Source organism: Solenopsis invicta, chromosome 5 (genome assembly GCF_016802725.1).
Source record: "Solenopsis invicta isolate M01_SB chromosome 5, UNIL_Sinv_3.0, whole genome shotgun sequence".
NCBI lineage: Eukaryota > Metazoa > Arthropoda > Insecta > Hymenoptera > Formicidae > Solenopsis > Solenopsis invicta.
In genome coordinates, this window is record NC_052668.1 from 14,922,957 (window position 1) to 14,934,629 (window position 11,673).

At 27.0% G+C, this 11,673-nt stretch overlaps 2 protein-coding genes across 7 annotated transcripts; one reads left to right on the top strand and one right to left on the bottom strand.

Annotated features, from left to right (window-relative positions):
• Positions 1-56: 56 nt before the first annotated feature.
• LOC105202324 lies at positions 57-3,514 on the top strand. 4 transcript variants are annotated; one of them, XM_039449092.1, is made up of 5 exons: positions 57-295; positions 597-775; positions 958-1,229; positions 1,749-1,915; positions 1,995-3,514. In XM_039449092.1, the coding sequence occupies exons 3-5, from the start codon at positions 1,016-1,018 to the stop codon at positions 2,577-2,579; spliced, it is 966 nt and encodes a 321-aa protein (XP_039305026.1). In that variant the 5' UTR covers positions 57-295; positions 597-775; positions 958-1,015; the 3' UTR covers positions 2,580-3,514. The 4 variants fall into 4 exon arrangements, with proteins under 4 accessions (XP_039305026.1, XP_039305028.1, XP_039305029.1 ...); XM_039449094.1 differs by having other exon boundaries at positions 597-717; XM_039449095.1 differs by having other exon boundaries at positions 74-299; positions 597-717.
• Positions 1,930-11,463, bottom strand: LOC105203878. Of its 3 annotated transcripts, none has more exons than XM_039449090.1 (12): positions 11,081-11,463; positions 9,909-9,983; positions 8,124-8,259; positions 7,890-8,054; positions 7,437-7,531; positions 7,217-7,352; positions 6,913-7,050; positions 5,734-5,901; positions 5,372-5,494; positions 5,111-5,297; positions 4,889-4,972; positions 1,930-2,575 (listed from the first exon to the last, which is right to left on the bottom strand). In XM_039449090.1, the coding sequence occupies exons 3-12, from the start codon at positions 8,244-8,246 to the stop codon at positions 2,547-2,549; spliced, it is 1,248 nt and encodes a 415-aa protein (XP_039305024.1). In that variant the 5' UTR covers positions 8,247-8,259; positions 9,909-9,983; positions 11,081-11,463; the 3' UTR covers positions 1,930-2,546. The 3 variants fall into 3 exon arrangements, with proteins under 3 accessions (XP_039305024.1, XP_039305025.1, XP_039305023.1); XM_039449091.1 differs by having other exon boundaries at positions 8,225-8,259; positions 11,081-11,460; XM_039449089.1 differs by lacking the exon at positions 11,081-11,463 and having other exon boundaries at positions 9,909-10,065.
• Between the last annotated feature and the right edge of the window lie 210 nt (positions 11,464-11,673).

Sequence of the window (11,673 nt, forward strand, 5' to 3'; positions counted from 1 at the left end):
ATCGCTGCCACCACGTCAGACACTGCGCTACCTGCGCAACGGGCCTCTTCTCCGTACTACACCGTATCTACACCATTGCACTTGAAAATGAGATAAGATAAGACGCAAGAGAAGCGAGAGGAAAAGAGAAAGAATGTGAAATATACGAAGAATTCACTGACTATTGAAGGTAGTTGTTCTGCTTGTGTCCGCTTGGTCCCATCGAAACTGTACTACCTGGTACTACCTTGTGATATTCATTATACTGTGACTCTTCGGAGAAAGAAGACAAATTCAGCTGCAGGATGAAATCTTTGTAGGTAAATTTTATTTGTATTGCAAGTTTATGTGAAACTTACACTGCATTTAAATCATTTATGTGTCGCAGTTATCAGGGAAATAATAAAATAGTTGAATTTATTATAAATGCACTTGTGAGATCACATACTCTAAAAGTTTCTATTAAACTTGCGATATAAACAAGATTAATTTCACCCATCACAAATCTTCTTGTGACCATATTTTGTTCATATTTTATTCAAAATGAAGTAGATGAACAATTAAAAAGGAAAGAAAGAAGAATCACAAAAAATGACCTTTTGATCTTATAATTTCAGATGATTACTTGGAAACTGGACTGCATGTGAAATGTTGCATGTTAAATAAAAAATATTCAGCACGTGGATTTTATTTTTAACAAAAGTGTATTCACTCTGTAGTACATAAAGCAAACTCTTGGTAAATAAACATCATCTATTCATGTGCTATTTGTTGCAATATAACTAACGTCATTGTTGTAAGTATATTGCAAGATAATAAAAATATAGTAGATAGGAGAATATTGATTTGTGATTAATAAAGTTTGTGATGTAACAGCTTTAGAAGAATAACTAAAATAGTAAAATTTATAAATCTACTTTCAGTCACGAACTTTTAGCATACATTATGTCATATTCTGTTGCATTTTTTTTTATTTAGAGTGGAGTAGATATAACTAATTGAAAAATAAAAAGGGAAGAAAAGTGTATAAGTTATTATGAAGATTGAAACGTTTGTATTCTTTGATCTGGAAACGACTAATCTTATTCAAGCAAATGTCATGCCAAGAATCACAGAAGTTGCTTTAGTTGCCGTCTCGCGAGAATCAATATTTAGTTGCAACAAAAATTCACTGCCAAGAGTCTTGCATAAACTGGTTCTCCCAGTTAATCCACAAAGAATCATACCACCACATGTGGAGGACATGACAAGTGAGTTATTTTTATTCTGAATTTTAATCTACAGCTTCTAAAGTACAAACAATTAAAGGGAATATTCCTCGACTTATTTTAGGAAGAAAAGGATCCTATGAACATATGTCGCAAACTACTTTATTTTCCAATTATAAGGTATCAAAGTTGACAAAAAAAATATAAAAGTTTCAAAAATCTGAAAAACGTTTAAATGTATTTTATTTAAATTTAGTGTATGTACATGTAATAATAAGAATCATTTTCCAATACTGATAAAATATTTGTAGATCCACCACTGATGTGCGCGTGGATAATCATACTAAATTTTGAACAACAAATGCTTATAGGACTTTTTCTTCCAAAAATAAGTTGAAAAATATCCTTTTTAATTCTTTTTCACTTAGGAATTACCTTAAATAAATAGAAGTTAACAAAAGAAAATAAATTGTAAATGGCTCATCCATTTTTACTTGCTACTATTAGGTACTATTATTTTTTCAATTGTGATAATATTATAACTATTTTATTATTTTGTAGAATTATATCATCATGAGATGCAACTATTGCAACCTTTCGAAAAGGGAGGCTACGAGTTGATAACATATTTTTTGCAACGTCTTACACCACCAATTTGTTTTGCAGCGCACAACGGTGACAAGTTCGATTATCCGGTATTCCTAGAAGAACTCAATCGTATCAATAAAGTAATTCATTTACATACTAGTTAGCACTTTCATGATCTTTTATTTCATTTAATAATAATTTCTGTTTTGCTTATTAAAGATACTTGATAACGAAATTCTCTGCATCGATACATGGAAAATGTTCCAAGATTTCTTTAAGAAAAGAAAGTTGGAATCAAAGGAAGTCCAAGAATTATTGAACGATGAATACAACGACTCATTCTCTATATTGAATATGGATGTTGATGAGGCTATAGATATAGTAACGGTGAAAGAACCTAGAATTGATGTCGCGACGACATCCACTAAGCAATCGATATTTCCTTGTGATAAATATACCAAAATTATAAACAGTAAAATACAGGAACATAGTGATTATGTTACTCAATCTTGGAAAAATTTTTTACAAAAATCAAATGAAAGAACTCCTAAAAATCAAATAATAAAGTTGGAAAATGTCCCGCAGCGGCCTTTCAAGAAAAACATTCCAAAAAGGTTAAATTTCAAAAGTGAGAAGCCGAATAGTTTAAAACTGAGTGACATTTATGAGTACATGTTTGACATGAAAATCGCGGGTAATCATTCAGCCGAAGCAGACTGTCTCGCTATGATACGCTGCGTCACCAGAATTGATAGTTTCTTCCTTAATTGGTCAGACAATCACGCAACTCCATTGAGACGCTGAAAAAAAACGTAATAAAGTGCTATTAATTAATCGCAAATGATACAAATAACATGAAAACATTAACATAAAAAGAATACAAACAATTGTCATGGATTTAAGGTTACTAAAGTCGTGAGTTTTACTGACAGAATACGATTTTTTCCACCATACTATTTTTTTCTGATTGCCCTTACAAATTAAGGCTAGTAAATTCATAGTCGATTCTTATATTTAAGATCGTCTAAGTACTATCATAAGATGTCGTCAATTAATCAGAATATTAGAATTACTCAAGACTCTTGAAATAAGATTCGATTATGAATACTAGCCCTAAAAGTCTTTATCTACAATTACTGTACGGCATTAATATAGTCCAAACTGATTTCTACTGAAAATGAAATAAATTAAGAAATTTAGATTTATAAAACAGATTGTATTCTTAATACAATATGGTGTCTACAGCTGTCAACATGTACTAATATTTACTTCATACAAAAATTTTGCAGTGCATTTATTCAAAATAAAAATGGTTTTGAATACGGATAATATGAAAATATAATGTTGAGTTATTAAAATCATATTTAAAGACCTAATATGAAAGATTAGTGTGTTTGAAAATTTATGCATCTATATGTGTATATAATATTGATGTTATAACATGCAGTGACATATTAATGTTTCGTAAATTGTGTGCATGTATTGTATAAATTGTGTAAGTCATTGTTCAGTTGATAAAACTCATGACTTTAGCATTTCTCTCAAGACGTAAGGCTAGTGTCAATAAAATTTAAAATAATATTTTTAAGAAATATTTTCTTAATTGTAAAAATATATTCTCTCTATATTAGCAATATTAGAAATAAAAAATTATAAATATTATTATAATTCAATATGGCTAATAGAAGACGAGGGATTAGGTGCCTTAATTTTAATAAATTATTTACTAAATTAAAAAACTTTATTCTTAAATTGTCTTCAATTTATATCTTTAAGATATACATACATACATACATACCTACGTACATACATACATACATACATTCATACATACATACATACATACATACATACATACATACATACATACATACATACATACATACATACATACATACATACATACATACATACATACATACATACATATATATATATATATATATATATATATACACATATACATATATATGTTTTGAAAAACTATTTAAGTTTTTTTTATATAAGAATGAATTATATATATCAAAGATGAATGTTACTTTATTTCAAATCTAACAAGGTGCAATGTGTAGTGGATAAGTGATAAAACTTTACACTTCTAATTCAATATTTAAAAATGTTAGAATATAAATATTTTTCTTCAATAAATAATAGAATATATATTTTCTCTTATCCCAAATATTTTTTGTACGGGAATAAAAAGAAAAATAAAATAAAACTGTCTTGCAAAGGTATAATTGTTATAGGAAAATTCGGAAACACTACATTAAGTTTGTTTTAATAGACTATTTATTACTACAATGTTTTGCATAAGTTTCTTTTCGTAATTATATACATATGTCTCGTATGAAAAATATTTATCAAAAATATTTTAACTAGTTGACATCTTTTTAACTGCTGTAGTAAAATTATATCTGTTTTATGAAGTATGTTTTCATAAAGATTTTAATAGTAATAAAACTAATGTGTTTTAGCATCTATAATATTAATTTTTTAGATGTTTAATGTCATTTATATGTCATGATAAATATATATGTTTATCTTTTTATAAGTTTGATATGAGAATAGCATAATACTAAAAATATTTTCTTTTATGTGCTAAATAAATTATTCTATCTATTAGAGAAACATTACTATATGTGTGTTTTTAATATATTATTCCTTCAAAATGCGAATGAAAACGGGATCAATTTCAAATTAATTAAGCTTCATAACTGAAAAAAAAACTTTTGTCTTGGACACTTTATTTTTAACACTTTACTTCTTTTACATATTATTTTCCATCAGGTTGCGAATTTTAATCGGGGATTTTTAAATAATTTTTTTATGAATTTCTTATGAATATAAATGGTTATTCTTCTATAGTTTCGACTTTTTAGAACCAACTTCTCATGTATGAGTTGTATAAACACAAATAGTGTTAACTAATTAGTCTAATTACTAAATAATTTGTATAGGTATATAGGAAGCATCTTAACTAATTCCGTGAGTTAATAATGTTAATTTAATAGATTTGATAGATTTCTTCCTTAAGGTGTGTATGTGCGTGCGTGCGTGTGTGTGTGTGCGCGGGCGCGCGCGCACGCACACACACACACAAATATAACACTTACCAGTTTCAGATTCGGATTCCAAATCAGATTCCGCTGTTGATACACATTCCATATTTTTCAAACAGTTCAATTGCTCTCCATTCACTATAAGTAATCAAAAATTTATATGAAATATTGTGACGTTAATTTTTTTCTTTTTAAAAGAAATCCAAACCAATTTTCTGGTTGACCATACATAGTTAACTCGTATTATACTTATTTAAAGTAAAGCTTAGTACTCACAAACAAATTTAGCTATCGTATACGGATCACGTCCGATATTTTTCTTGATATCTTTTAAAATAAATTCTATTCTGCCTTTCATATTCATCATTTCCTCATTTTTTATATTCTCCAGCAAGTTGAGATCATCATCCCAATAGTATCTTATGCGATGAGCGCGAAAAGCCTTGCAAAGCTCTTCTAACATCTGTAAGTATATTACTGTTTGTTACTACTTTATTACTTTAATGAAAAAATTTTTGAATTTTAGCCATACATTACCGTGAAAAATAAAGAAGTCGATGATTTTTTCTGAGAAGTATGAAAAAGTTCTTTTTCATTGTAACATAATGTTTCAAGATAGTAACTTGCAATACTTTTCCAGTTTTGGGTATCTCTCAATTTCTATAATACAGAAATAATTATATAATATATTACAATAAAAATAAAATAGTACTATAAATAAATAAAAACGTTTTATTCATAATTTATTAAGAAAAATAAAAAGGGATAATTACATACAGTATAAAAAATAATATATAAAAATAATATATAAAAAAAATATATAAAAAATAATCTAAAACTTTATTCGTATTATTACAAATAAATTGATGTTTATTAATCCACGATATACATTATTATACCTTTAATTGACGTATTACAGGCTTCATATGCTGATAATCGTGGTCTTCTAGCAAATTTTTTTCTAATTCATAAAAGCATAATCGCCAGTAACGACAGGAAAAATAACCAAAATCATCTCTGTTGTTTAAAGGTTTGGGAACTGCAGACCAATATCTGTTTGGATGTGACTGTGAACAGAAAATAATTAGTAAAAGCATGCTGTTTAACTATTAAAATGCTATAAACTGTAGTTGTTTGTTGCTTTTCTCTATTAACCCTTAACTATATTATATACGAGGTATAAACATACGTACTCTATCACACAGAATTACGCAAATATTTTTTGCGTAACAAAAACGTAGTTTAAAATTATTGTTATTTAGAAAAAAATTAATCTAAAGTTAACGTTGTTAAAAATTAGAAAAAAAGCTTTATTTTCATTATTAGTGCTCAAACTTTATTTTTTATTATATAATAAATGATTTATACTTTTAGCTTCCGAATGTTTAATTTTTACACCAGATCAGAAAAACACTAACTTTTTAAATATTATTTCAGTTAAAACTTCTATCAAAATTAAGAATATGAATTAAATTACTCCATGGATGTACTTATTTGGCAAATATAGTTGAGAGATAAATTAACAAAAAAATAGAGTATCAACAAAATATTTCTACACGAAAAACATTAAATAAAAATAATCAAAATATAACCTAAGTATATTATATATCTATACACTATACTATGACTAAGATAATATTTATTTATTTTATTTTGATTGAGAAAAATTACTTTTCGTCGATAACGATATCGAGAATTATGGAAACGGCCTTTACGATTTTTTAAAGAAATTGCAACATTTATCTGAATAACACTACAAAACAAAATTAATACACACATATTATTCAATTTCTTTAATTATTGAATTGAAGCAATTTGTCATTTTTTTTCCTATTAAATTCTGGCGTAAGGAAAATTACCGAATATGAATTAAGTTTGATTATTTTCATAAAAAGAATTATTATAAACAAACTAAAAATATATCTGAATAAATAATATGGCTATACTTCAAACGGCGATACTAAAAAAATTACTTTTCCAGCAATATAATATCTTATTACTTTTGCTTGATGAAAAAAATACACATATACGACAAATTTTTTATTTCAATCCGATTCAATTTTATATATTATACGCACTTTTAAAATATCCAGTTTCGAACATCTTGGTGGCGGAGTACGATTCGGAAAAACTAAAACGGGAACTACATCGATGTCAATGGTTTTTCCATTTGGAGATTGGTATTTTAACGTAAACGCTGGTCCCGATTTTTTCATCTTTATATAAACCAGAAAAGACAATATTATTTTAGCTTCTCCTTCTTGTGACACATATTCAACTTGCTAAGTTTATGTTAGTATAAATACAATTGATACTAATCTGCAATTTTAATCGATTTTGTCATCTAACTACTAATAATTATAATGTTAACATTTTACTTACTGGTTGATGACCAACAAAATTAATTACATTATTTTCACCATTAGCGTGGGCCACTTTACTAAAAATTCCTTCCATCCAAGTACGAAATTTTTCTTGATTTAGGTATGAATGCTCATCAATAAAAGAATTTATTTCTCTGAACAAAAAATAGATTTGTCTCTTTTTCATTTTACAAATTTTAGGTAAAATGGATTTCTATGTTAATACAATTAATATTTACCGATATACTTTAGGATGTATATTTGAAGTATAGTACGAATTTCTGTCTTTCCAATCCGTATGTATTTTAACGAAACCGGGCCGATCTGTGGAAAACTGAAATATAATAAATATTAATTAATTATAATATATTTATTCATAATTGTTCGTGTTAAATAGATAATAGGATATTGTTTTGAAAGACTGATAAGAAAACACGTTCCTATTATTTTCGCAAATATTATTAAATATATTTGTCTTTTAATGTATTTTATTTTATTAGTACGTAAAATTATATTTTTAACATGTGTAATATACATATCAATTAGTGTAATCGCAATGAAAATAATTTTACATATAAAAATAAATAGATTAAAGAATAAAAATTTTTCATATAAATAAAAATGATATCTTTGCGTTTTCTTAAAGTAATTCCTTAAAGATGTATATTCATTGATTTAAAAATCAAGTTTACGCTTTGTTCTTTGATGGGTAATTTAATCACAAAGTTCAAATCATATTCTTCGGGTTGTCCATATCGAGTTCCTTTGTAATAACTTCCAGCCCATACAATTCTTTGAAATGTATTAGCGAACAGAGGACTTTGCTGTTTCATTGCGTTTATTAACTTGTCAAAAAGCTGCAGCATACATTAGAAATACAATATATATCAGCGTAATTCACAATTTTAATAAGATCTTTACGATACCTGTCCCAAAAGCTGATTATTATACTCTATGTCATCAGGATCCATTCTTATAAATCGTTCGTTGATTTTATTGAATATCGTATCATTAACCAAATACTTACTAATATCTTCGACTGGCATCATCGTATTATATAAGCTGGAAATTTGAAATTACTTTAAAATATTATAATATATTTACCTAATATGGAAAATATAATAAGGATATACAAAAAATTAAATTTAGTATAAAAGAATGGTTTTAAAATAAAATTGCATTTCTTCCTGTCATTTTGCATGTATTTAGGAAAAATTTATTTTCTAAATGTATAATTTTAAATATTGCAAACTCCTTTGTCTTTTGTGACTGAAACAAATATTTCAGTAAATATTAAAATTGTATTTTATTAGATATTGAAACTTGTATTCGCAATGTGAATATTTGGAAAAAAATTCATTAATCAGCATTTTAATTATAAACGCATATGCAATTTTATATGTATTATCGACGTTTACGTTTGCTTTATTACTTGATATATGTTTTTCTGCAAATTATGAAATCGTCTTGCGCACAATAAATTGCTGTCTATTAGAAATGTTGAAAAAAGAATACGATTAATATGCGGGTATAATATGCGGAAATATCAAATTTCCACTGATTACATTTCTTCATTTCACATTTCATTCATTTCCTTTTGAAGCATAAAGCACGTGTTTTTAAGCGATAAATTAAAAAATTATTTAGTGCTGGACCAATCTTAAGTACCTTACATGTATATATATCATTTCTACACGGTTCATTGATATAGATTGATATTTTTGGCATTTTTGTTCGAATGTGACTCACGCATTATATTGACGTAGAACGGAAAACGTGATAAGAAATATACTTTTTGAAATTTTCTTCAAAGTGTACATTTCCGTCTGAATCGATAACCATAAAATTAATTTATATCTACTTTAATAAATTTCAGATAAGATGTGTATGTCACGTTATGATTGCGAACTATTTCTTGTGTGCCAATAATTATAAAGAATAAGATAATTATACTATTCCCTCACGCACGTATGCATGAATACGTACGTGAGGGAATGTATCAATTTACTGCTCATGTATTTCAATCGTCGATTCATGGATTACTCGGAAGTTCTACATTATCAGTTTAATAAATAGACAGTATTTTATGATATTTCATACTTCAATATTTGAATAATGTCAAAATTAATTATAAAGTTTATTTCGTAATTTGTTTTTAATTTCTTATAATTCTATGTTAATTATATAAATAATCCATAAACAAAAAATATTAAATGTATAGAAATATTGATCTCATGTATACTTTTAAACATTTCAAAATAAATTGTATAAACATTTTAAAAAAATTATTTAATATATAAGTCTTTCCGAAACATTGTTGAAATGTTTTAAAAACGTTATCTTCAAGTCATGAACCAGGATCAAAGTTGTTTTTAAACTCACTGACTCGCGTAAAAAAAGAGTCGATCTGCCACTCGCTTCTCCTACATAGGCGACCGCGCCTCTAGATTGATGTTGCATACAACGTTAAATTCGACATTTAAAAACATACATATTATTAAATATCATTGTAATAATATGTAATAATAATTTGATGTTTATTGGGAAATCACAAAAAAATTATATTTTATTAAAATTCGTAAAAATCCATATAACCATCATTTTGTAGATGAATTGATTCATCTATAGTTTTCAAATTATTATCAATAATACAATAAATCCTGTATTCTACATTTAAATCTATCGGAATTGTTTATTTTATTTGTACTTACCAAATAGAAGGTGCAAACAAAATGCAAACTTTGAGAACGAGCAGTAACTGCTGAACGAATTTACTGCAATAATATCTATAGCAGAGCTCGGCAAGAAATGTACATTTCGCCCGATTTTCAGTTGACTCCGCCTAGCGCTCATCCCTTACCTCGACGTCCCGCGCGCAGCCGACGAGCCGCGCGAGGCTCAGGACCGTGTCACCTCGCGACTCGCGACCGTATCGTGTCACCGGTCACCGGACCTCGAATACATATTTTTAATAGAGTTGAGCAAAAATTCACTACCTGTGAATTAGTCACTGATAATAAAAATTCACGTTCACGACCTGTAAACAAATATGAAAATTCACTGTGAATAGTGTGAATGAGACTTTTGGCTTTCCGCACTGTCGGGTAGTCACCAAATTAAAAAGTTATACATTAAAATGCGCAATTAAAGATTATTTGCAATGCAAAGTACAAATTAGAATCTAAGATTTATTAAATAAAAGTTTTAGTTTACGTTTTTTATAATATATAATATATATTATAATATATATTATATATAATATATATATATATATATATATATATATAATATAATATATATATATATATATATATATATATATATATTATATATTATAAAAAACGTAAACTAAATCTTTTATTTAATAATATATAATAATTTTTTATAATATATAATATATATTATATATAATATATATATATATATATTATATATTATAAAAAACGTAAACTAAAACTTTTATTTAATAAATCTTAGATTCTAATTTGTACTTTGTATTGCAAATAATCTTTAATTGCGCATTTTAATGTATAACTTTTTAATTTGGTGACTACCCGACAGTGCGGAAAGCCAAAAGTCTCATTCACACTATTCACAGTGAATTTACATATTTGTTCACAGGTCGTGAACGTGAATTTTTATTATCAGTGACTAATTCACAGGTAGTGAATTTTTGCTCAACTCTATTAAAAATATGTATTCGAGGTCCGGTGACCGGTGACACGATACGGTCGCGAGTCGCGAGGTGACACGGTCCTGAGCCTCGCGCGGCTCGTTGGCTGCGTGCGGGACGTCGAGGTAAGGGACGAGCGCTAGGCGGAGTCAACTGAAAATCGGGCGAAATGTGCATTTCTTGCCGAGCTCTGATCTATAGCAATAATACGATTTTAATAATTCAACTTATTAAAGTTGCAGAATTGCTACACTTTCTTTATAAACAATTATTTTGTTTTACAAATATTTTCTACACTGTAATATTGTAAAATACTATGCATAAAATTATGTGTTAGATTAGATTGGACTTGTACACGTATCAGATTATAACTGATGTTTCCTTCCACCATGATGTGCACTAACCGGTTTTGTAGCTTTATATACATGGCAAATTATTGAGTCACCGTCGGTATATGAATACAGATGGCGTGAGTAAAAAGATTGAAATGAATAAATTGATAAGGTGAATAAAATTTCTAACTCGTGGTATCCTATGAGATTCAATCCCTTTCAGAAACACAGACGGCTTGAATAAGTTAAAAATATATATTTTAAAAACGCGTTAAGATTTTTTACAAATTAAATATTATATATCAGCATAGATGTAAAAAATTTAAAATATTATGTAATTTACATTTTTTTTTAATTTAGATATTTTGTAAAAAAAAAATAGTTTTGTCTATCACAAAAGAAAATATGTAACAAAATAATAAAAATATTCCAAAATAATTTATTCATGATTTTAATTTCCAGCATGTATTT

Coding starts and splice junctions, on each gene's coding strand:
- LOC105203878 (XM_039449090.1), bottom strand. CDS start 8,246: ATGATGCCAGTCGAAGATATTAGTAAGTATTTGGTTAATGATACGATA. Junction 8,055..8,123: donor ATAATCAGCTTTTGGGACAG/GTATCGTAAAGA, acceptor TGTATGCTGCAG/CTTTTTGACAAGTTAATAAA. Junction 2,576..4,888: donor GGAATCCGAATCTGAAACTG/GTAAGTGTTATA, acceptor GTTTTTTTTCAG/CGTCTCAATGGAGTTGCGTG.
- LOC105202324 (XM_039449092.1), top strand. CDS start 1,016: ATGAAGATTGAAACGTTTGTATTCTTTGATCTGGAAACGACTAATCTT. Junction 1,230..1,748: donor ACATGTGGAGGACATGACAA/GTGAGTTATTTT, acceptor ATTATTTTGTAG/AATTATATCATCATGAGATG. Junction 1,916..1,994: donor AACTCAATCGTATCAATAAA/GTAATTCATTTA, acceptor TGCTTATTAAAG/ATACTTGATAACGAAATTCT.